The sequence below is a fragment of the Mustelus asterias genome, unplaced genomic scaffold (assembly GCF_964213995.1).
Source record: "Mustelus asterias unplaced genomic scaffold, sMusAst1.hap1.1 HAP1_SCAFFOLD_263, whole genome shotgun sequence".
Lineage (NCBI taxonomy): Eukaryota > Metazoa > Chordata > Chondrichthyes > Carcharhiniformes > Triakidae > Mustelus > Mustelus asterias.
The window spans coordinates 61,619-87,800 of record NW_027590229.1 but is presented as its reverse complement, the minus strand read 5'-3'; the positions used below and the strand labels follow the sequence as shown (position 1 = coordinate 87,800).

Genomic DNA, 26,182 nt, shown 5'->3' with positions numbered 1-26,182 from the left:
TAACCCTTGCAGAATTCGCAGCCTCTAACCTGCACTTGTTGCCAAATTACCACCACACCCCTTCCTCAATGTAGATAACGGCGTTGACTAATAATGCATAGATCCGGGCTAATGCTGTGGGCACATGCTTTCAAATAACCAGTGTGGAAGATTTTGGAAATGAAAATCAACTAATACATCTTGAATTGAAATCTCGTTTCGGTAATGCTGACCATGAAAACATTATCCATTGATGTAAAAACCCATACCAATCAATAATGTCGTTTGTAGACTGAGATCTGCTGTCCTTGCCTGGACTACGTGTGACCCCAGCTCTAAAACAGTGTGATTACGTCTTGAAGAGTCTCAGAGGCAACTCAGTTTTATTAAATGGCTGCAAAGTCTAAAAGTATTGAAACCGAATGATTCACCCGGAAATTACAATTACATTCCCAACCCTGTCGACCCTACAAATTTCATCATGTGGGGCCAGTGCTAAGATTCGGAAAGCTATCCCACTGACTAGTCAACCAGTTCCCTGAAACAATGAACCTCTTAACATCATACTTGCAGACAATGTCCCAAATACAACCATCATCATTGTTGGGTATGACCTGTCCCGCTGACAGGAAAGACCCACAAGACATCCAGTGGGGAGCGGATTGCCCTGGATTTCCTCAACATTGAGTCTGAACTCCCTGAAGTCTCATAATCCGGTTGGAAGCGTGGCAATGAAATTGCCTGCTGGTTTCAGCCTACAATGCCCACTATCTGATGAAAAAGTGCTCCTCCATGTGACACAGTGTTTGGAGGAAGCACTGAGGATGGCAAGGGCAGGAAATATACTCTGGGTGTGGACTGAAATATCCATCAACAAGTCATGCTCAGTAGCGCCACCATTGAACGAGCGAGCAACGTCCTAAAGGGCATAGCTGCTGCACTGGGTCTGCGGCAGGCGGTGAGTGAATCAACAAAAGGTTTAACTTATTTGACCTCCTCCTGATCAGGCTGTCTGTTCCAGATGCACATGGTCAAAGTTGTCGGAGTGACCAACAAACTTTCCATTAGGAGGCAAAGTCCTGACTTACCTTCAGGTGTTGTGTGGATTTACCAACGAGTTAAATGTGATAGGTTTTGTACAGATCAGTTGAGTCAAAACTGCGCAGCCATTAGACAGTGTGATCAATCAGTAGGAGCAGCAGAATTGTATTCGACCTTCACGGCCCAGCATATCATCTGCTCTGCTATTGCCAGTGTATCAGTCCTAGTGAATGAACAGTGCAGGAGGGGATGCCATTGATAGCGCCCGGGGGTACCTCAACAACAGGTGTCAAACAGGTGAAGGTTCAACACGGGAATGCTTTTATAGCAAACAGCAGAACAAGCATGAGGGAAGTGACCCGAAAACTAATGAATCGGATCCAAAGCTCTGCATCCCTGCCGGATTCGTCCATGGCTGGTGTGAATTATTAACTAACCATCTGGAGTATTAGGCGCCCCAAATATCCACGTCCTAAATTAAATATGTTTCAGTATGTCTGAACATTCCAGTACAAAAGATAAAGCTGAAACATTGGCAAATATTATTAGCCAGAAGAACGCAGGAGGTGAAAGAAAGAATTAAAGCAAAATAGTGTGGATGCTGCAATGTGAAACAAAAAGAGAAAACCCCGGAAAATCTCAGCAGGTCTGACAGCACCTGTGAGGAGAGAATAGAGCCAACGTTTCGAGTCTGGATGACCCTTCATCAGAGCTCTGACGAAGGATTATCTGGGCATGAAACTTTGGCTCTATTCTCTCCCCACAGATGCTGTCGGACCTGCTGAGATTTTCGAGCCTTTTCTGTTTTAGGAGCCAGTAGATGATCTATTGTGACTGTCTATTGAGGTCCCTGTCATCACAGATGTCAGTCCTTAGCTAATTCAGTTCACTCCAAATGATATCATGAAATAACCAAAGTAAATGTAAACTGTAAATGCTTTGGGCCATGGCAATATTCTGGCAGGAGAAAGACGTATCAGTGATCGTAGTTATAACTTAATCTCAGATGTGGGGTGTTTGCTGACGATTGCACTGTTTTCAGCACAATTTGCAACTCCACAGATGCTGAAGCAATTAGTGCACATATGCAAGAAAACCTGGACACCAGTCAGGCCTGGGCTGCGATATGCCAAGTAACGTTCGCGCTACAAAAATGCCAGGCAATTACAAATGCCATCAAGAGATTCCACCCCTCCCTCCTTGGCGATTGAATTTCATTACAATCATTGAATCCTCCTCTATCACGATGCTGGGGGGGTGCAGCTGACCTGAAACTGAATTGTACCAGGCACAAAATACTGGTGACGAGAGCAGGTCAGATTCTGTGGAGTGTGACTCACTTCCTCACTCCCCAAGACCTCTTCATCGTCTAAAAGGCACAGTCAGAGTGTGATGGAATCGTCTCCACTTGCCTGGATGTGCGCAGTTCCAACAACTTTCAAGACGCTCGACAGCATCCTGGACAAAACAGCCACCTGATTGACACCCCATCTCACCAACATCAGCATTCACGCCCTCCACTATCGACACACATGGCAGCGGTGTTTACCACTTACATGATACACTGCCACAACATCATAAAAAAGTGGATCATATAGTCTAACAGTAATCTGATGTCGTATTGGGCACGGAAGTTCAGATGAAATTAATCCCATTGAAATTATTGCTGGTTCTCTGGGATTTCTCACTCTCTTTGAAAATTATTTTAAATTAAAAATTTGGTTTATTCATATGTTGTTTAAATTAAGGACGGAATCAAAATGTGATCTTTATTCAGTGTTGAGAAGGGATCAGGACCCAGTCCAGGGACTGCCTCCTGTACTCAAAACAACTGGGAAATCCCTGAACAGATCCTTTCCTTCTCATTCCCAGTGCTTACCTTTCACTCTGTTTTTCAATACGCTCCTTATTATTCTTTACAGAAAGTAAAGGAAATCGCAGACAGTGGGAACCTCGCAGACTGTTCCAAACTGCTCCTAAATCTGGTGATAGAGAAAGGCCCTCGGGCTCTCAGGGTGATGTGGGAATCCTTTGTGGAAATGCACCGTGGGTTACCAAAGTTGGAGAAAATACTGAGAGAATTACCGACACTTGGTACAGTAAAATCGCGCAGTGAATTAACCATTGCAGATTGTTCTGATATTGCACATAGCTGATTTCATGACTGTAATTCCTTTAATCAGGTCCTGATGCATTTGTTTACATGAACATCCCACAAGGTTTATCGGAAGTACCCAGTAACCTAAAAGGTAAGTGATGACAGTGAAGAATTCAAACTAATTATTTCACTTCTAAGAGTCTGAATAATTAGTTGTCAGAATTTGGGAATCAGAAAATCGAAGTCTCGGAATCAGGGTTAAATATTGTTTGAATTTGTCGTCCATCCTCATCTGTTCTGCACAGGTTCAAGTTTGCAATTCATACGACCATACACATTAGGAGCAAATGTTGACCCCTCGGTTCCTCTAAACTGCTCCACCATTGATCAAGAAGGCAAATGGGATGTTGGCCTATATCGCAAGGGTAGTAGAATATAAAAGCAGAGATGTCTTGCTGCATCTGTACAGGGCATTGGTGTGGCCGCAGCTGGAATACTGTGTGCAGTATTGGCCCCTTATTTGCGGAAGGATATATTGGCCTTGGAGGGAGTGCAGAGAAGGTTCACCAGGTTGATACCAGAGATGAGGGGTGTTGATTGTGAGGAGAGACTGAGCAGATTGGGTTTGTATTCGTTGGAATTTAGAAGGCTGAGGGGGGATCTTATAGAGACCTGTAAGATAATGAAGGGGCTGGATAGGGTAGAGATGGAGAGATTCTTTCCACTTAGAAAGGAAACTAGAACGAGAGGGCACAGCCTCAAAATAAAGGGGAGTCAGTTTAGGACAGAGTTGAGGAGGAACTTCTTCTCTCAGAGGGTGGTGAATCTCTGGAATTCTCTGCCCACTGAAGTGGTGGAGGCTACCTCGTTAAATATGTTTAAATCACGGATAGATGGATTCCTGATCGGTAAGGGAATTAGGGGTTATGGGGAGCAGGCGGGTAAGTGGAACTGATCCACTTCAGATCAGCCATGATCTTATTGAATGGCGGGGCAGGCTCGAGGGGCTAGATGGCCTACTCCTGCTCCTATTTCATATGTTCTTATGAACAAGTCCATGGCTGATCGCATCACAACCTTCACATTGCATTCCTGTTTATCCCTATCATCTTTCGTCTGTTGTCCTTTATATTTTTTCACTGAAGCAACTCTAAATTACCAGAACCTCATTTTCTTGTTCTGTGTATTTTCCACCATAGTCCATAAATACTTCGAATGCCTGAACTTCACTGAACCGCTGCCAAGTTTGTTTTTTCAAGTTTATTCTTTAAATAGTTCAAATCCTCTGTTAACTAATCCATTTAGGGGGATTAGCGGGGGTAAATATGTGGAGTTACGGGAAAGTGCTTGGGTGGGATGTTCTGTCGGAGAGTCAGTACAGACTCGATGGACCTGGTGGCTTCCTTCCCCACTATCAAGGCTCGCCTTGTTCGCATGCTCGTAATGTCTCTGTTTTGCAACTCATAAACACCCTTCAACTTGTTCTGAAAGCCAAGTATCGAGAGCTCGGCGTGCCTTTGTGAGGGTGACCATCAAAGCTAATGAGTGCTGCTTATTGTGCTGCTGTTCTAAATTATGAATTACCTTTTTGCATTTGATCACTTTAATTTATTCTTCTTCCTTTTGGAACAAGTAAATGATATGATGTGGCCCCTTAAATGTTCCTTTACACTGTTTCATAGGGTCAGGGACAGTATTAAGTTCTAGACAACGTTGTAATTATTTTCTCATCATCATTTAAGAAAGATGCATTCAAATGCCATCTCTTTGCAGTAGATTTTTGACCCAGGTCACAAGTCTATGGACTTATGATCAGAGAGAGTTATAGCGAGAATGTCACTGTCAATGATTCTATGAGACTCTGACTCAATTGTAAATAAATAGTCAATGCGAGAGTGAAAGCAGTGAGTTTTGGAATAAAATACAAAGTCTCTGTTACTCGGGTGCAGACGCTTCCATATGTCCAGCAGCCCAGATTCAGTAACATGATTTCTCAGTGATTTGCTTATATTGGAGCAGGGGTTTGATGATGCTGAGAGCCAGTCTCCCATTTGGGACAGAACACAATTCGAATCTCACCCAATAAGGACAATCCTGTACTTTTAGCTGAGATAAGGTTGAAGAATATTTTCATGAATTGGGGATCATTCTCATTTGGGGCACATGAATGAAAGTTCCGTGCCTTCTCCTGTTGCGTTATGCAATACGAATTTGCCTTCATTGTCCGTATGTTGTGAGTGGACACAAAACTTCACCAGTCTGTGAAATAAGATTGTTAAACCCCTTATTCCCCCTGATGGGTGAGAGGAACAGAAGACCTGGTTTTCCCAAGATCTGCCCAGCTACTATGTTCTTTATCTGACAAATGTGTTTCCTTTAAAAATGCAATTTTGCAGCTTTGATGTTTCAGCTGATAGAGCATTTTTCCCTGAAGAGGTTTATATCAGGTTTACATTCTAGCTAATTACCTTGAACACATCCATAATAATCTGCATTTAATTGATCTGACCGGAGTATCCAGCTCGGCAAGTAGCCTGATATCAGAGAAGAAAGCATTGAGAGAGGGGGAAGGAGAAAAAGAAAGAAAAATGTACTGCCAATACAATGGCTTTTACATGGTTCCCTTGGGATCACTGTGAGATAAAAACTATATACATAAAAAGTTTAACTGCAAATTTGATCCATTTCCAAGTGCTGAAAACCAAATGTGCTTAAACCAACAAAAGTGGCTCGCTACTCAACCCATCAAATGTCTACTTGAGTCTCATAACTATAATTCTCCAGAGCAGATGTTCCGACTCTGAGGCCGACAGCTCCATTGGTGATAAGCCACATGAGTTAACTCTCCCGTCTAAACAAGCGCAGCCGTGTCCATGGATACGGTCAGCTGAGACTGCTCCACCCCGCCCATCAAAGTGTTCATATCCCCACCCGTTATGTGAACTGGCTAAAACTTTCTGAACATCACTGAATAAAGCAAAGTGCATATAAAAAATAAATCTCAGCCACTTGGAAAATAATATCAGCAAATAACATGCCATGTGGTGCAAGGTTCTTTCCAGCTGCTAACCCTCCAATCAGCTCGCACTGATGCCCAGATGTTGCAAGTGGACCTGATGGTTTCACCAAATGCCCAGATGTTGCAAGTGGACCTGATGGTTTCACCAAATGCACACCATATCTCCGTCCCTGTCGCTGTCTTCATCCAGCTCTATGTTCCCAAATGTGTAAAACAACCCACCATAGGCGACAGTAGCAAATTCAATAATTCAATTTATCACTGATTCCATCCAGCCCATGGTTCTTAAAACTGCACATCATACCATTTGAGCTGAGAATAGAGACGTCAATTTATCACTCTCTATGTCAGCCTCTCTCTCCTTCTGACATGTTGTGTCGTTAGACAGTTTTTGATTGTGTTCTATGTTTCACTTCACAGTTGCCTCGAATTTACTATATTTCTGCACTATCTCCCCAAATTCTTGTTAGCTGCATCCCTCTCTATCACAGCTCTCTATCTCATTATCGTCCTTCTCACAGTGTGTATGAAAGTGACTCACCCGTGACACTTGCATATCATTATATTGTTCAACTTCTAAGGCCACATGACAATTTCAAGTTTTGCTTCGCTAAACTTCTGTTTTAACCTTGCATTTTCCAGCTGCTCCCTCTATGCTGCCTCACAGGCGAGGGACACGGGTTCTTTTCCTGGTTTGGGTTACTGTCTATGTGGAGTCTGCACGTTCTCCCTGCGCCTGCATGGTTTTCCTCCGGGTGCTCCGTTTCTCTCCCATAGCCCGAAAGACGTGCTGTTCGGTTCCTTGACTTCAAGAAGGCAGCTCATCGCCACAATCGCAAAGGCAATCGGCGACGGGCAATATATGCTACCCTAGCCAGTGACATCTGGATCCAGTAAATGATTTAAAAAAACCTCTCCAATGGACCCTCTCGCACAAACTCTCTTGCACAATTTCTGTCACAATACACTCTCTCTCACACACATACACGCTGTCCCACATACACAGTTGTACACATGTTCTCACATACGCATTCTCATACTCACTGTCACTCGCGCACACACTCTCTCACTCTATCCCTCACAGAGACTCACACACACGCACTCATACACACATTCTCAGACTCATCGTCACTCAGTCACACACAGATTCTCTGTCACATAATCTCTCGCATGGTCTTCCTCTCACATATTTCTCACATACTCTCACAATCTCTTTCTTATGTACACCCACAACACCCTCATTCTTCCTCTCACACGCACTCTCTTCCATGCACGCTGTGTGTTTCTCAAACACACATCGATAACTCTGTTTTGCTCTCACATTTTCTCTCTTTATCTTATATCGACATTCTCACTCTCACCTACTCAGTCTCACAATATTATCCTCTCGCCTTTCCTCACGCACACTATCTCCCTCTTCATCGCTTCCTCTGTCATTCTCCCTAACACAGTCTCACAACCTTTATCCCTCAACCTTTCCTCCGTTATTATCGCATTCTGTTTAACACCCACAGTCTCAGGGAATTTTTCACTCTCATGTTCCCTCCCACACGCTCTCTGTCAGTTGTTCTCCTTCTCTGTCACTCTCACATAATCTCACACACACTCTCTCGCACACACTCTGCTTCTGTCTTTCTCCATCTCTCTCTCTCTCTCTGTGCACTCACTCACACATATATTTGCACACACAAACACCCCACTCACGTGCAATAATTGTTCCTCAGGATTCTCGCCCTTTCTCTGCCCTGACCTGAACTCTGCTATTCGCTGTCGTGATACGAGCTCTGTAAGATTCAAATTGAAATAGAAAAGTGGAGTTTTCAACACTTTGCTGCTTGTCCAATCACAGCCTCCTTTCTCCCCATATTTTCTTTATTTGTGGTCTAATTCTGTTGCAGGACAAATGACTTTAAAAGAGAAAATTGTGGAGAAACTCTGCAGATCTGCAGAGGCAGAAAGGGAGACCGGTGTTTGGATCAGATTTGACTTCTGCAGAGCTGAGCTGTCCAGCCATATTTATTAGGCTGAATACAAACAGTTCAGTGGCTGAATTTGGCCCATGGGCCATTAGTTGTCAAAGCCAGTTGTACAAAAATCTATGTTGGAACTGAACTAATGCCTGCAATATTTAATGGATTGGTCAATTTTACCGGGATGTTTGTAAAATGCCAATAGAACTAACTTTCTCTCCATTCTTATTGAAGATCTCCAACAGAAACACAAGGAGACACTCCGGGTACAAACTGAAACACTGAGAGTGAACACTATCCTCATAAAGGAGAAGGTTAAGATTTTCCAGCTGGTTGGTCGATACGCTGAGCTCACGATTATTTCCGCTGTTCGAGATCGGACACTTGTCGAACATGAACTGCTGGCAAGAGGCCGAGACCATGAAGAGTGGAGAGAGAAAGATCTCCGGAAAGAACTGGAAAAAATCCGAACTGATCAATTGTTCCAGAGCAGCTTTTCCCAGAGAAAATTCAAATCTGGGAATTCAGCAGCAGTGAGCGGAGTGCCGGGAATTGGAAAAACAACAATGGTACAAAAGATTGTTTATGACTGGGCCACTGGGAAAATATACCCACACTTTCAATTTGTTTTCAATTTTAAATTCCGGGATTTGAACACTATTAACAGTAGAATAAATCTGAGGAATCTGATATTGGATCAGTATCCTTACTTTGGGAATATTCTGGGAGAGCTCTGGAAGAACCCAGAGGCATTGCTGTTTATATTCGATGGTTTGGATGAATTCAAGGACAGTATTGATTTTGCCGACAATCGGAGAAATACAGAACCTCAGTACATGTGCACAGATCCCGAATTCCAGTGTGAAGTGTCTGACATTGTGTACAGTTTAATACAGCACAAGCTGCTCCCAGGATGTTCAGTGTTAGTGACCAGCCGCCCCACTGCATTACATTTATTGGAAAAGGCTGACATCAGCGTCTGGGCTGAAATCCTGGGATTTGTTGGTGATGAACGGAAGGGATATTTCAACAAGTTTTTTGAAGATCAGACGGTGGCAGCAGCCGTTTTCAAACACGTGGAGGAGAACGAGATCCTGTACACCATGTGTTACAACCCTTCCTACTGCTGGATCCTCGGTCTGTCACTGGGTCCCTTCTTTACACAAAGAGACAGGAAACAGCAGCAAGTTCCCAAGACCATCACCCAACTATATTCCTACTATATTTACAACATTCTGAAAAACCATGGCCGAGAGATTGAAAACCTCCGTGATGTGTTACTGAAGCTTGGTGAGATGGCCTTCACAGGAATCTCCAAGAAGAAGATTGTGTTTAGAGATGGAGATTTGACCAAGTACAAGCTGGAACCTTCCCAGTTCCTGTCTGGATTCCTGGTGGAACTTTTGGAGAAAGATGAATCTGCCCAGAGTGTGGTTTACACATTCCCACACCTCACCATCCAAGAGTTTGTAGCTGCACTCACACAATTCCTGACTCCAGATCCCGGGGAGATCGGGAAACTCCTCTGTGAAGCCCACAGCGAGAAAGATGGGCGATTTGAGATATTTCTCCGTTTTGTTGCTGGTCTGTCCTCCCCACAGTCAGCTCGACCCCTGGTGGAGTTTCTGGGTCCGTTTCTTCATCAAACAACCTGCCGAGTGATTGACTGGGTGAAGGAGAAGGTTGAAGGGCAGATTGGAGACTCACAGACTGAAACTGGGAAGAGGAAGCTCCTGAACACATTCCACTACCTGTTTGAGTCTCAGAATAAAACACTGGCTCGGAACACAGTGGGATCTATGGAAAAACTTTCATTTCGCGGATTGCGACTGACCCCGATTGACTGTGCGGTCCTGTCTCATGTCATTGGACTCTGTGATACAATAAAACACCTCGATCTAGAGGAATGCAACATTCAGTGTGAAGGGCTCCAGCGGCTGGGACCCGTTCTGCACAAATGTCAGGAATTGAGGTAACTGTTTGGTCTCAGAGCGGATATTTTCATTGTTGAGAAGCCATTTCCTTTGTTCCAAATAAAACAGAGACATGTTCAGTTGAGGAAGTCAAGAGGGAAACAATGTCCAATGGTCACAGAGAAAGCGCGGGAGAATGGCACAAAGTCATAAAGCTCATTTGAGAACAGCTGCAGATATGATGGGCCGATTGGCCTCCTTCTGAACCTGTAATAAATTTTGAATTCTCTGATAAAACTACAGCGGTTCAAGAAGGCAGATTCTCGTGGGCAAATAGGCACCGGCAATAAATGTTGGCAAAACCAGCGATGATCACGTTCCTTGAGTGAATAAAAGCATTATTGGGATAAATTTTAAATAATTAGAGGTGTAAAGGCCTCGTTATAAAATTTTAAAAAAGGATATTTCACTCTCCCAACAGAAACCATCTGATTATGTATGATGCTGGAAGGAAATTTGTTTCTCTTGTGTTCGGTACAGCTTACAGTTTGTGGCTAATTATTGTCAGGATTATTTTCCTGCACGCTGCCTCTGTTATGTATTATAGTTGGTGTGTGTTTTATCGGGACAGTGTCCTTTTATAAGTCATGTGATAACTGGTAACATCAGTCAGGGTCGCAGTGGAGGTTCAGTCTTGTATTAAACCTCACAGTGTGCAGTTATGAAAAGAAACCTCCCTTAGCTTACAGCAGCCCACGCTGTTTCTGTTCCATGGTTCTGATTGCAGCCTCATAAAACCTGAATCACTCGCTGTGTTTAAAAAAAATAGCTTTATTCACACTGTATTTGCATCTTTTGCAAATCACTTTAAATCTTGTTGTTGATCCTTGTCCGAGCAGCAACATTTTGATTTGCTCCCTGTTCTCTCCAGCACCATCACTATTTTGAACATTTCTATCAAATGTCCTCTCAGCTTTCTTCCTTCCAAGGTGAACAACCTCTCCTATCGACCCTCGTGTCTGAAGTTTCACATCCCTGTAGCCAATCTTTTAAACATGTTCAGCGCTCTCTCCAATGTGTTCTAAGCCTTCCTAAAGTATGACGCACTGAACTGAGATCTAACTGATGTCTTTTGCAGGTTCAGCACAGCCTCCTTGCTCTTGGACTCTATGCCCCTATTGACAATGTTATGATCCCAGCTGATTTCTGGACAGTCAGGTCGAAGAGCAGAAACCCGGCTCAGTAAATCATAACTTTTATTTATTGTTTTATTATTTAGAAATGGAGATGAACAGAATAACAAGGTAGCCGATTAACTTTTAACAAAAGAATAAAACCTTTGTTAAAAAAATAACTGCAATGCACCACCCCATCTAACTTCACAGATGTCTGCAGATCTGTAAGGATGACACGAGTTACAAAATAGATCTTATGTTTTAATGTTCCCAGTAAGTACACAGTTAATGTAAACCAACAATCCACCTGTGGTTCAGATACACCACTCTCTGAAACTCAGTGACAGATGCCACCCAAAGTAACTTCAGTGGATTCTTCTTCAAATCCCCCCAAATGTTTGTAACAATGTGAGAAAACCCGTCTCACTGGGACTGATGCTTCCGCTCCAGAAGCTCCACTCGAGAAACAAAAAGCAGCTTTTGGAATCTTTTCAATGCTTTCTGTCAGGTGCCTTCACCAAGGATCCCTGTCCAATATTTCAATGTTTCCTTTCATTATTCCTCCATACTCAGCCGTGCCAACAGACACCAGCGCCTCATAGTCTGTATGAAGGTGTCACCAACTTTAGGAATATATCAGATATCTGGATTCTCGTGAGCAAACTTTACAATGTCTGCACCTCGCAGCTCTGTCTTTAACTGGGAACCTCTCTCTGCTCCTCTCTTTAACTTCGGGAGCAGTCGCTAGTTCAGATTCAGGTTTTTTTTGTCTCTTTGACTTCTGTCTTCCTGGAACTCCTCTTTTCCTCCTTGGTTTCTGACGGTGATTTATCTTGTGGGTCCTGCTTTCTGAGTCCCTGCATTGCGCTGCCTCTCCTGGCAGCCTCTGTGAACTCCATCTCGCTTCTTGGGTTAACTGGTTGCAACTGAAACTCAGTGTTTCTATCATTCATTGTGGACTTCTGAATATAAGCAACCATTTTTTTAACCTCTATAACTCTGACAATGTCGTAAACCTTAAATTGAAATGCAGGGACACAAAAACCCCGCAGGCAGGCAGCTTTGTTTAACACGAAGTGAAATTAAAGTTTTGGCTCTTTCTTAACACACAAGCACAGAAACACAAATTCAACTTAAACTCATGAATTATTATCTGATGCCTACAAACATAAACTATTTCACAGCAGTAAAGCCCAAGATGCTGTATTCTTTATTAACTGCTCCCTCCACTTGCTCTGCTAACGGCAATGATCAATGTACATATACGTCCAGTCCCTCTGATCCTGCAATCCATTAACAATTCCACCGATTATTTTATATTCCTTCCTCATGTGCATGTTTCCGGAAAGTATCACCTCACCCGTCTCTGCATTGAACTTAATCTGCCACCTATCTGTACACTCCACTATTGTCCGTTTTTCAGTCCCAAGCTCCCCTCCTCACAGTATCCGATGCCTCAAAGGTTTCTGTGATCAACAAACTTTGAAATTTTCCTCTATACTGCAAATACCTAGATCATTCATATATATCAGGGAAAAGCAAGGATCCCAATACTGACCTCTCGGGTTCTCCACTACCGACATCCTCCAGCCTGAAAAATATCCATTATTCATTGTTCATCCAATTTTGTATCCACGTTGCTACTTTCCCAGTTATTTTATGAGCTTATGCCACAAGTCTGTTGTGTCACTGCATCAGATGATTTTTGAATCTCCATGTACACCACATCAACAGCAGAACCATCATTGAACCTTTCTGTTGCTTCCTCCAATTAACAGCAATATAAAGCCAGTCGAAAACGGCATTTCTTTTTACCAACCAATGAATTTAGTTTCCTGTGTGTCATTATTAGACTTACCATTTCCCTTTTGAACTCAGCGTGGGCCGGCTCAGAGGAGTTGAATGATCAACTGACCCTCGGACCCTCAGCTAAGTTTAACACTACTGCTCCAGGCTGGAGCCGCAGACTTGACTAAATTGGATTGACCCAGTCTTTTCGGTTGTGGTTACTACCTCCTGGCCCTCTCTTCATCCACTCCAACAAACTGAGATAGCTGGGAATTAAACCCGTATCAACTGCTTGGAAAGCAACTATGCTCATCATTATATCACTGTCATTGCATTTAGTGACTCCTGTGGTGTAGGTGCTCCCACAGAGCTGAGAAAGAGAGTTCCAGGATTTTGACCCAGTTACTGTGAAGGAACGGTGCTATATTTCCAAGTCAGGATGGTGTGTATCTTGGAAGGAAACTTCCAGGTGGTGATGTTTCCATTCATCTGCTGCCCTTGTCCTTAGGGATAGAAATCACAAGATTGGAAGGTGCTGTGTAACGAGCCATTGGGAGTTGTTGCACTGCATCTTGTAGATGGTACACACTGCTCGCTCTGTACCTCTGTGGTGGATGGAATGAATGTTGAACGTGGAGCACCAGTCAACAAGCAGAGTTATCCTGGATGGTGGCGAGCTTCCTGAATCTTGAGCTGCACTCATGCAGACAAGTGGATGGTATTTAATTAAATTCCTGACATGTGTCTTGTCGATGGTGGAAATGTATTTGGAAGTCAGGAGGTGAGTTACTTTGTGCAGAGTTCCTGGCCTTTAATCTTCTCTAAAATCCACAGTAATGATATGTCAAGTCTGTTTCTGGCCAATGGTAGCATCGAAGGTGCTGATACTCAGGATTCAGGTGATGATAATCCCATTGAATGTGAAGGGAGAGTTGATTGTATTCATTCTTGGTGGAGATGGTCATCGCCTGGCACTTGTCAGCCTTCCTTGAATATTGTTCAAGCCTTGCTAAATATGGACAGGTCCTGCATCACTGTCTTGCGGAGTCGAGAATGGTGCTGAACGTTGTACAGACATCAGCAAACATCTCCACTTCTGACTTTATGATGGATGAAATTTAATTGATGAAGTAGCTGAAGATGGTTGGGACGAGGGCACTCTCCTGAGAAATTCCTGCTGTCATTTCCTGGAGTTGAGATGACCCTCTCTTCACACACTCCCAACAAACTGAGATATCTGGGAATTAAACCTGTATCAACTGCTTGGAAAGCAACTATGCTCACAATTATATCACTGGAATTGCATTTAGGGACTCCTGTGGTGTAGGTGCACCCACAGTGCTGTGAGAAAGAGAGTTCCAGGATTTTGACCCGGTCACTGTGAAGGAACGGTGATATATTTCCAAGTCAGGATGGTGTGTATCTTGGAAGGGAACTTCCAGGTGGTGATGTTTCCTTTCATCTGCTGCCCTTGTCCTTCCAGGGATAGAAATCACAGACTGGACAGTGCTGTGTAACGAGCCATGGTGAGTTGTTGCACTGCATCATGCAGATGGTCCAACAACCATAACTAACTTCCTTTGTGCTGGTGTTGCTCCAACCGGCAGATAGTTTTTTTTCTCTCATTTCCATTGACTTCAGTTTTTCTCTGGCTCCTTTTTGCTACATGTGGTCATATTCTGCCATGATGTCAAGGGCAGACACTCTCATCTCACATCCTGAGTTCAGCTCTGCTGTCCGTGTTTGCATCAAGGCTGTAATGAGGTAGGGGACTGAGTGACCCTGAGTAAGCACAAGCTCAGAGTCAGCGAGCAGGTCATTGCTAATTAAATGCTGCTTGATAGTCTCGATGACGCCTTCCTCTGTTGGTGATTGAGAGGAGACTGATGGGGTGGTAAATGGACAGATTGGATTTGTTCTCTCCTTTTTGTTTACCGTCATATCTGGGCAATTTCCCACTATTTTAGGTAAACATCAGTGTTGTAGCTCTACTGGAACAGCTTGGCGAGGAACAGAGCAGCTTCTGGAGCAGTAATCTTCAGTACAGTTACTGGATTATTGTCAAGATCTGTGGTCTTTGCAGTATCCATTACCTTTAGCTATTTCTTGACATCACGTGGAGTGAATCGAATTCGCTGATAAATATCTGTGATGCTGGGGACCTCTGAACGGTTTAGCCACTGAAGTTAGTTACTAATATTTGAGCCATATCTTTTGCACTGATGTATTAGTCGTCTCCGTCATGAGGATGGGATATTTGTGGAGCCTCCTCCTTCTGTTGTTTCATCATCCACTACCATTCACAGCTAAATGTGGCAGGACTGCAGAGCTTACATCTGAGCCGAGGAAACCAGAATTTCCTGAATGAGGAAACCTGCTGCTGGAAAATCTCCAGTCAAACTGTCAGTGATATGAAACCGGGTTTGCGGATAACCCTTTCCCTGGGCGGCACAGTGGTTAGCACTGCTGCTTCACAGCTCCAGGGTCCCGGGTTCGATTCCCGGCTCGGGTCACTGTCTGTGCGGAGTTTGCACATTCTCCTCGTGTCTGCGTGGGTTTCCTCCGGGTGCTCCGGTTTCCTCCCACGGTCCAAAGATGTGCGGGTTAGGTTGATTGGCCAGTTTAAAAATTGCCCCTTAGAGTCCTGAGATGCGTAGATTAGAGGGATTAGCAGGTAAATATGTGGGGGTAGGGCCTGGGTGGGATTGTGGTCGGTGCAGACTCGATGGGCCGAATGGCCTCCTTCTGCACTATAGGGTTTCTATGATTCAATGTGAGGATCGACTGGAAGTAAGAACTCATGGTAATTCCCGGAGATAGAACATGAGCCAGACCTGCAGAAAACGTAGAGCCTGTTTACTGTGAAATGTAGTGGGAGACACCCCTCCCCTATAAACTCATCAAACAGAAATATTTCAACTTTCTAATGGGAGAATATTCTTTCCTTGTTGTATAAAATTTAGGGGATGGACCTTAAAGCAACAGTTAGCACAGTTTCACACTTTAACTCGCCCTGAGATATTATACAGATGTTATAATGTCAGTAGTTAAGAAGCACAGGGAATCCCGAGGGATCCACTCTCACAGCTTTATCATTTAACCCTCTGTGAAATGTACAATTCTCATAAAATCCTGGATTTATGTAACCAGAAATGATTTGAATTTCCGGAAACTTAGCAGGGTCAGTGAGATTCAGGAGGGTAATTCTGATGATCAGGAAATGAGACCAGAATGTGGGACATGTTTAAACGTTACTTGCTTGTTCACAGGATGTGGGCATCACCTCCTCTCGGGGCCATTAGCAGTGGGAAATAAATGCTGGTCTAGCCAGCGACACCCATATCCCATGGACAATTAAACAAAATATACATTTTGAGAGGTGTAAAAGAGTTAATTGTTCATCATTTTTCAATGCTGACGATTGCCTTTTCCATTCAACAGAAAGGGTTTGATATTATCTAATTTAATATTGTCACATTTATTAGTGCCAAAGCATACCGTACATAGGGAAGGAAAGGAAAGAGTCCAGAATGTAGTGTCACAGTCACACCTGGAGTGCAGAGAAAGATCAACTTGGATGAGATATAATATCGTAACTTGAATCAGGTCACCACTCGTGCTAAGTTTCTGACACAAAAATAGATCCAGCTATTTTTTCTGCTGAACATTAATCTGAATTTAATGTGTTTCTCACTTTCTCCATTTAGTCTGGGTCTCAATGAAGTGGGAGATTCAGGAGTGAAACTACTGTCTGCGGCTCTGAGGAATCCAGAATGTAAAATACAGAAACTGGAGTAAGTATCAGACTGTGTGAGATTGTGTTAATAATCAGTGGATGGTCTGACACTGTAAATTATTATCAGTGTCAGTAATCGTGTCATTAATAACCATTCCACATCATTCCTGTCAGTATTCGTGTTAAACACCACGGATTCGCTCTGATTCCTGAAATCTTTCTCTCTCTGATCTCCAGTTTGGAGAGTAACAGCCTCAGATATTCTCACCTCTGCTCTCAGTACAAACCCGTCAGTGATGTGTCTGAACCTGAGTTACAATCAACTGCGAGATTCAGGAGTGAAAGATTTAACTAATCATTTATAATTATTCTCAAATCCATTCATGAGAATAAAAAAGATGGACAAAACAATTAAATGTTTATAGAATTCCCAGATATGGCTGGTCGCATGTTCAATTTAGTTTAATTTGTCATTCAGATTATAGATGTTTATGTCTGTCGGCTTCTCAGTTTGATTAAATGTAGAAAACTGCTGTATATTGGTCAGGCAGATTACAAACTACATTGAATTCTGATGAGTTTTATCCCGAGGGATCCACTTTCAAATGTATGTTAAACGGAGCTTAAGGAGCATCTGAAAAGAGAATGCAGAGATGGAGGTGGGGAGGGTTATGAAGAAAATTCCAGAGCTCACAGCCCAGCAGTTCAAGGCACAGCTCAGCTGGCAATGGCAATAATCACTGTGCAGAATAGTCTGAATGATGTCCCTATTAATAATGGACATTGTTTTTAAGAACACAAATAATGATACAAAATATACCATTGCTGTCAGTATTTTTGTTGTTAAAAACACGATCCGCTATGAGTAGACACATACTGAGCTTGGGAGCAAAGTAAGAAGACCATGAAATAAAAGAGACAAAGGCAGCCTGGATATGAAGTTATCTGAGTGACAGGAAATAGGCAGGAGAGGTGATCTCTACTTTTTCATTTATCGGAAGCTGACAGTGGCTTTCCCCAGCAACCAGTACTGTGTTACTACGACTAATTTTCTTTACATGTACTACCAAATGAGACTTGGGTTTATCTAAAGATGAGATGTGAAGCTTCAGCACACGGCCACCAGACCACAGAGCGGACGCAGCATATGATAGACCAAGCTCAATCACACCAAAACCAATGGATCAGATCAGAGATCTGCTGTCTTGCCATATCCAGTCATAACTAGTGTTAGACATGCCACAAAATGTTGGACATGCCGGTTACATTAGGCGACACGGTGGCACAGTGGTCAGCACTGCTGCCTCACAGCGCCAGGGACCAGGGTTCAATTCCGGCCTTGGGTGACTTTATGTGTAGAGTTTGCACGTTCTCCCCGTGTCTGTGTGGGTTTCCTCTGGGTGCTCCAATTTTCTCCCACAGTCCAAAGATGTGCAGGTTCGGTTGATTGGCTATGCTAAGTTGTCCCTTGGTATCTCAGGGTGTGTAGGTTACGGGGATTAGTGGGCCATATATGTGGAGTTACAGAGATAGGGCCTGGATATGATATTCTTTCAAAGAATTGGTGAGGACTCGATGGGCCAAAGGGCCTCCTTCTACACTGTGGGAATTCTATGATTCTATAAACATGCTACAAGAATTCCATCATTACTGATGAGGGAACCCAGAGCATCAGTGCCATCTCCAGCCAGAAGTGCTGAGTAGAATAATTAATCTCGGCCTCCTCCTGAGGTCCCCAACATTACAGATGACCATTTGATTCACTGCATGTGAGGTAAAGAAATGACTGAAGGCGCTGCATACTGCAAACTCTGTCAGCCTGGCTGTACCCCAGCAATGGTACTGAAGAATTGTGCTCCATAACTAGCCATTCCCCTGGCCAAGCTGTTCCAGTACAGCTACAACACTGGATCTAACGGACAATGTGGAAAAAAACAGGGCAAATCCAATCTGATGAATTGCTGCTCCATCAGTCTGCTCTTGAACGTCAGAAAAGTGTCATCCTTCCAGTGCCTCATGAACATCACTGCAGGAGTTCCTGAGGGTGATGTCCAAATCCCAACCACCTTCAATTGCTTTATCAATGTCCTGCCTTCCATTATAATGTCAGTAGTGAGGATGCTCACTAATGATTGCACAATGCTCAGTACTGTTCACAATTCCTCAGAGACTGAAGCAGTCCATGTCCATAAACAGCAAGACCTGAACAAAACAGAAAATGCTGGAAAGGCTCAAACATGTCTGACAGCTTCTGTGGAGAGAGAATAGCTAACCCTTCGAATCTGGATGACTCTTTGACAGAGCTAGCGTCTTAAGCTCTGAAGAACTTTCAGGCTTAACCTGATAAATGGCAAGTAATGTTTCACTGCACAAATGCCAGGCAAGGACCATCTCCAACAGACGGGAATCTAACCATATTCCCTTTACATTGAATGGCAGCACCATCGCTGAATCCTCAACCATCAACATCCTGAGTGGTGGGGGCGCACTGGGACCATTGAACAGACACTGAACTGTAAACACTATGGCTCCAAGGGTAGATCACAGTCTGGGAATTCGGAGATGAGGAACTCGCCTCCTGTCTCCCAGATTTTTCCCACCATCTCCAAGACACAAGTCAGCAGTGTGATGGAATCCGCTCATCTTGCTGGATTGACTGCAGCTTTAAAAACACTGAAGAAGCTCATCCATGGAAAAGGAGCCCACTGGATCAGCTGGCCATTCACCAAACTAAACATTGGCTGTCTCTACCACTGACGCACAGTGGCAGTATTTTACCACATACAAGGTGGAATGTAGCAGCTCACCAAGGTTCCTGAGCCAGCATCATCCAAACAGGCACTATCCATCACCGAGATGGCCAAGGATATCAGAAGGATGGGACACCAACCAGCTTCGGATTTCTTTCCAAACCACACACCATTCTGACTTGGAATATATTGCTTTTCCATCACTGATGCGGGATCATAATCCCGGATGTCCCTTCCTAACGGTTTTGTACCAGATGCTCTGCAGAATTTAAGAAGATGGCTCACCACCTCCTTCTCAAAAGCAATTGGGGATGGGCTGCAAGTGTTGGCATTGCCAGTGATACCATCATCCCTTGAAAGAATTAATAAAGACAAGCGCTACCCACTCATTGTTCCCAGGAGCAGGCTGAGGGTAAGAGAGTGGGTTTTCTGACTGTAATTAATTATTTATTTTTTCAGTTAATTTTGGGTTTAAAATCGGAGGTTTTTTTCAAAACCGGAAGTCGGGCCAGGAGAGGCCTGTGGAAGTTTTTGGAGGGTTTAAAAGTGCACCAAAGTATACAGCGGGCAGCATCGTAGCGGGCAGCAGAGTGAGTGGGAAGTTGAGTGAGCTGTCAGGGCTTTGGCTCACAGGGCTTGGACGAGCAGGGGTGAGTTTTTGTTTCCTTACACTCTTATTAACTTTTCACTGTCTTACTTGACATAAAGTGTCCAGTATGAGTGTGAAACCAGTGTGTTGTTCCCAGTGTAGGATGTGGGAGGTCCTGGAGGCATCTGGCCTCCCGGACATCCACATCTGTGAGGGGTGTGTCGAGCTGCGGTTCCTGAGGGACCGTGTTAGGGAGCTGGAACTGCAGCTCGAGGATCTTAGGCTGATGAGGGAGAATGAGGAGGTGATAGACAAGAGCTATCATCAGGTGGTCACACCAGGGCCACGGGAGAAGGCCAAGTGGGTGACGGCCAGGAAGGGTAAGGCTAGGGTGGTTGAGAGCACCCCAGTGGATTTGCCCCTGCACAACAAGTACTCCTGCTTGAGTACTGCTGGGGGGGACAGCCCGCCTGGGGGAAGCAGCAGTGGCCGTGTCTCCGCAGTGGAGTCCAGCCCTGTAACTCAGAGGGCTAAGGAAAAGAGGAGGAAGGCGGTATTAATCGGGGACCCGATGGTGAAGGGGACAGACAGGCGTTTCTGCGGAGGTAGGCGGGATTCTCGCATGGTGGTCTGCCTCCCTGGGGCCGGGATCCAGGATGTCGCTAGTCGCGTCCCGGAAATCCTGAGGTGGGAGGGAGAGGAGCCTGAGGTAGCGGTACATATTGGTACCGCTGATGTGGGTAGGAAGGGAGAAGGGGTCATGAAAAGGGAGTACAGGGAATTAGGGAGACAGCTGAGAAAGAGGAAAGCAAAGGTAGTAATCTCAGGATTACTGCCTGTGCCACGGGAAGGTGAGGGCAGGAATGGAGTGAGGTGGAGGATGAATGTGTGGCTGAGGGACTGGTGCAGGGGGCAGGGATTCAGGTTCCTGGACCATTGGGACCTCTTTAGGGGCAGGGGTGATCTGTATACAAAAAACGGGTGGAACTTGAATCACACGGGGACCAATATCCTGGCCGGTAGATTGGCTAAGGCTACTGGGGAGAATTTAAACTAGATAGGTTGGGGGGAGGGGAGCTAGAAGAGTTGACTAGGATCAAGGAACTAATTGATGGAGGGGAGGATGCAGGGGTAAGGGGAATTACAAAATTAATGGTAGAGGAGAGGGTGCAAGTGAATGAAGGTGGTAATTTAGATAAGGGAGTAGAGGGAGTGGGTGTTCGCGACTCATCAAAGCGGGTCCAGATAAAAGCTGGAATAAGGACACTTTGCCTGAATGCACGAAGCATTCGGAACAAGGTAAATGAGTTGATGGTGCAAATCAGCACAAGTGGGTACGATCTGGTGGCCATTACAGAAACGTGGCTGAAAGGTGACCAGGACTGGGAGATGAATATCCAGGGGTATCAGGCGTTTAGGAAGAATAGACAGGAAGGAAAAGGTGGTGGGGTCGCGCTATTAATAAGAGATAATATCAGGGTAGTACTGAGGGATGACATAGGCTCTGAGGAACAAAACGTGGAATCATTATGGGTCGAGGTGAGGAATAGTAGAGGGAGAAAGACACTAGTAGATGTGGTATATAGGCCCCCAAATAATAATGTTGAGGTAGGAAGGGCTATAAACAAGCAGATAAGGGATGCATGTAAAAACGGAACGGCAATAATCATGGGGGACTTCAACATGCACATTGACTGGCAGACTCAAGTCGGTAAGGGTGGAATGGAGGAAGAGTTCTTAGAATGCTGTCGGGATAGTTTCCTTGAACAGCATGTTACGGAACCGACAAGGGAACGAGCTATTTTGGATCTGGTATTGTGTAACGAGGTAGGTAGAATTAAGGATCTTATTGTGAAGGACCCTCTTGGGTCTAGTGACCACAATATGGTCGAATTTCTGATTCAGATGGAAGAGGAGAAAGTTTGGTCCCAAACCAGTGTCCTCTGTTTGAACAGAGGGAAATATGATAGGATGAGGGATGAATTGGCTAAGGTAGACTGGGAGAGCAGGCTGGCAGGTAGGATAGCTGAGGAACAGTGGAGGATTTTTAAGGAGATCCTTTTCAGTTCTCAGCAAAAATATATTCCAGCAAAAAACAAGGATTGTAAGAAAAGGGAGAACCAGCCGTGGATAACGAAGGAAATAAAGGAGAGTATTAAAATAAAAACAGCTGCGTACAGAGTGGCCAAAAATAGTGGAGAAACAAGTGATTGGGAAAAATTTAAGAAACAACAAAGAGAGACTAAGAAAGCCATAAAGAAAGGAAGGATAGACTATGAAGCTAGGCTAGCAATTAATATAAAAAATGATAGTAAAAGTTTTTATAAATATATAAAAAGGAATAGAGTGGCTAGAGTGAATGTTGGACCCTTGGAGGACGAGAGGGGGGAGTTAATAGTGGGAAATGAGGATATGGCTGAGTCTTTAAATAAGTTTTTTGTGTCGGTCTTCACGGTGGAGGACACAAATAGTTTGCCAAATATTAACGATAGAGGGTTGGCAGCAGGAGAAATACTTAATACGATTAATGTTACCAGAGAGGCAGTGCTGGGTAGACTAATGGGACTGAAGGTGGACAAGTCCCCGGGTCCGGATGGAATGCATCCCAGGGTATTGAAAGAAATGTCAGAGGTAATAGTGGATGCGTTAGTGATTATTTATCAAAACTCGTTGCATTCTGGGGTAGTGCCGGTTGATTGGAAAACGGCTAATGTTACGCCGCTGTTTAAAAAAGGAAGGAGACAAAAGGCGGGTAACTATAGGCCGGTCAGCTTAACGTCTGTAGTAGGGAAAATGCTGGAATCCATTATTAAAGAGGAGATAGCAGGGCATTTGGATAGAAATGGTTCGATCAATCAGACGCAGCATGGATTCATGAGGGGAAAGTCGTGCTTGACGAACATGTTGGATTTTTATGAAGATGTGACTAGGGCGGTTGATGGAGGAGAATCGGTGGATGCGGTGTTTTTGGATTTCCAAAAGGCGTTTGATAAGGTGCCCCATAAAAGGCTGCTGAAGAGGATTAGGGCACACGGAGTTGGGGGTAGTGTGTTAAAGTGGATTGGGGACTGGCTATCCGACAGGAAGCAAAGAGTCGGAATAAATGGGTGTTTTTCCGGTTGGAGGAAGGTAACTAGTGGCGTGCCGCAGGGATCGGTACTCGGGCCGCAACTGTTTACCATTTATATAGATGATCTGGAGGAGGGGACGGAGTGTAGGGTAACGAAGTTTGCAGACGACACAAAGATAAGTGGAAAAGTGAATCGTGTGGAGGACGGAGAAGATCTGCAGAGAGATTTGGACAGGCTGAGTGAGTGGGCGAGGATATGGCAAATGGAGTATAACGTTGAGAAATGCGAGGTTATACACTTTTTGGAGGAAATAATAACAAATGGGATTATTATCTCAATGGAAACAAATTCAAACATGCTACCGTGCAAAGGGACCTGGGGGTCCTTGTGCATGAGACGCAAAAGCCCAGTCTGCAGGTACAACAGGTGAGCAAGAAGGCAAATGGGATGTTGGCCTATATTGCGAAGGGGATAGAATATAAAAGCAGGGATGTCTTGATGCACCTGTACAGGGCATTGGTGAGGCCGCAGCTGGAATACTGTGTGCAGTATTGGTCCCCTTATATGAGGAAGGATATATTGGCATTGGAGGGAGTGCAGAGAAGGTTCACCAGGTTGATACCGGAGATGAGGGGTTTGGAGTATGAGGAGAGGCTGAGGAGATTGGGTTTGTACTCGTTGGAGTTTAGAAGGATGAGGGGGGATCTTATGGAGACTTATAAGATAATGCGGGGGCTGGATAGGGTGGAGGCGGAGAGATTCTTTCCACTTAGTAAGGAAGATAAAACTAGAGGACACAGTCTCAAAATAAAGGGGGGTCGGTTTAAGACAGAGTTGAGGAGGAACTTCTTCTCCCAGAGGGTGGTGAATCTCTGGAATTCTCTGCCAACTGAGGTGGTGGAGGCTACCTCGCTGAATATGTTTAAAGCGCGGTTGGATGGATTCCTGATCGGAAACGGAATTAAGGGTTATGGGGATCAGGCGGGTAAGTGGTACTGATCCACGTCAGATCAGCCATGATCTTATTGAATGGCGGGGCAGGCTCGAGGGGCTAGATGGCCTACTCCTGCTCCTATTTCTTATGTTCTGTAGAGGTGGGTAATTGTGCCTGTGTGTAACCCAAACACAGTCACGGAAGAGAGAAAAAACAGCTGCGACAGGACAAATAGTGTGACCATTGCACAGGCCAGAGGAATTCTAAAGATAGATCTGGTGGAACTATTTAATATACTCAGCGAGGGTCTCAAATGTCCAGGTGTTGTGCTGTGTTCCATACAACCTGGATCTAGAGTGGAGAAGCTTTGAACAAAGTGTGATGCAATACAATGTTGACCAGATGCTTCATGATGAGGAACCCCATGGACCACAGGCCAGAGACATGGGATATGTGTCAGGGAGGATGGAGATTCAGTAATGCAGACATGTTTTCCAAGAACCTTAACTCACACAGCCATTCAGTGTAATAAATCTTCACCATCTCCAGCACTGTTGCTGTTTCTGTGAATGTTTTATAATTTCCCTGGAGCCGACACTACATGAAACAAAGGTATTGGAATTGGATTGACCTGATTCAGTGCTGTATTTCCCATCTCACATTCCCAGTGAACTGTTAAAGACCCAGTAATATGGTGAAGGAGTTTTTTAGTGGTGCTCCATCTCTGAATTTACTCAAAATACAGACATAACAAAGTGACCAGTAATAACAAAGTATAATCCTGTGAAACCCAAGGAAGCAACCCCACCATGACAACCACCGCCATCCCCGCACTTTCCGCTGAGCTGCAGGCAGCATCTTACCTCTCTCCTCTCCTCTGGGAATTTCGATGACTGTGGCCTTTGTCCTCGGATTTCCTGAGTCCTGGAAGGATCCGGCCAACTGCGGGTCCTCTGCACAGATGCTGGAGTTGCCTCTGTCATCATAGCTTTGTGAGGTGCTTGTGTCACAGTCGGAGCAGAAGGGGACCCACTGCCCACACCAGGGGCATCCTGAGAGGAGCTTCCAAATGCTGCAGGCAGCCGCTCCTCTATCCATTCAGGGCAAACTGGACCCTCCCTGCTCAGCTGGGGAGGGCCTGACAGTTACTCCAGGCACATTTTCCCACCCCTCCCGCAGCCCGTGTTCCACAGAGCTCATGGAGGTGGTGAGAACATGCAGGTTCATGTGTATTTCCTGTGGGTGAGAGGCTGGATGTGACTCTCCATGAAGGTCACCAATCTCTCTGTGGAGGATGCTATTTGTGCTCAGACCTGAGACATGGTAACACTGCTGGCCTGGATTGACTCCTCCATCCTTTGTGTATGGATACACACAGCCTTTGGAAACTCCACCGGATGTTAAAGTATCCTACGCTGCAGCTCCAGTATCTGCTGCATTGTTAAAGACTCCAGTCACATTTCATCTTCCTGAAGCTGACAATGACCTGTCCTCTCGAGAGTGTGAGTGAACTCAGCTATTGCTGCCTCCATCAGCTGCTCGGGTTTGTGTGTGCTGCCCTGTGCTGCCAGATTGTAACCCCTTTGCTAATCGTGAGAGACATTATCTGCTCTGGCGGACGTTATAGAGTATAATGTGACAATCCATCCTCTGACCCCTCCCCATCTTCAGAGCTACACGCCTGTCTCCCGCTCACCGCAGCTGTTGATTTGTGAGAGAGTGAAGAATGTTAGAGGGTAATGCACATTCCAACATGTCCTGCAGACTGTTCCTAACCCAGAGCTCCATGTGACCAATGGAAGACACACAAGCACCAGGTTTTGGACTCAGCAGCAGAGCCTCTCCTGTGCCCATCCATTCACTCACTCACTCTCTCTGGATCCACAACCCATCTCCCCATCAGCGATTGCCCACCCAGCCTCCAGGTCTCCCAGCTCCAGCACTGCATCTTCCATTGGGATAAGGATGACACAATCCAGACACTGTCACTCTTGGCTCCTTCTCTGATGGGTGAGTAACAATTGAAATTTATGTTCTTGTAGAAGAGGACACACAGCGTCAAAGACACACACAAACCTGACGCTAATTTAGACTGCCCATCATGGGACCACCAGGATGG

At 44.7% G+C, this 26,182-nt stretch overlaps 1 protein-coding gene across 1 annotated transcript in view; it reads left to right on the top strand.

Moving 5' to 3' along the window:
- The first annotated feature begins 3,000 nt into the window (after positions 1-3,000).
- LOC144486003 (NACHT, LRR and PYD domains-containing protein 3-like) overlaps positions 3,001-26,182 on the top strand; it is a 49,267-nt gene continuing 26,085 nt past the window's right edge. Inside the window, exons 1-4 of the mRNA XM_078204112.1 lie at positions 3,001-3,114; positions 3,204-3,269; positions 8,342-10,079; positions 16,691-16,777. Of these exons, the coding sequence (XP_078060238.1) occupies positions 3,039-3,114; positions 3,204-3,269; positions 8,342-10,079; positions 16,691-16,777 (1,967 nt within the window). The 5' untranslated portion in view covers positions 3,001-3,038. The remainder of the gene's footprint in view (positions 3,115-3,203; positions 3,270-8,341; positions 10,080-16,690; positions 16,778-26,182) is intronic.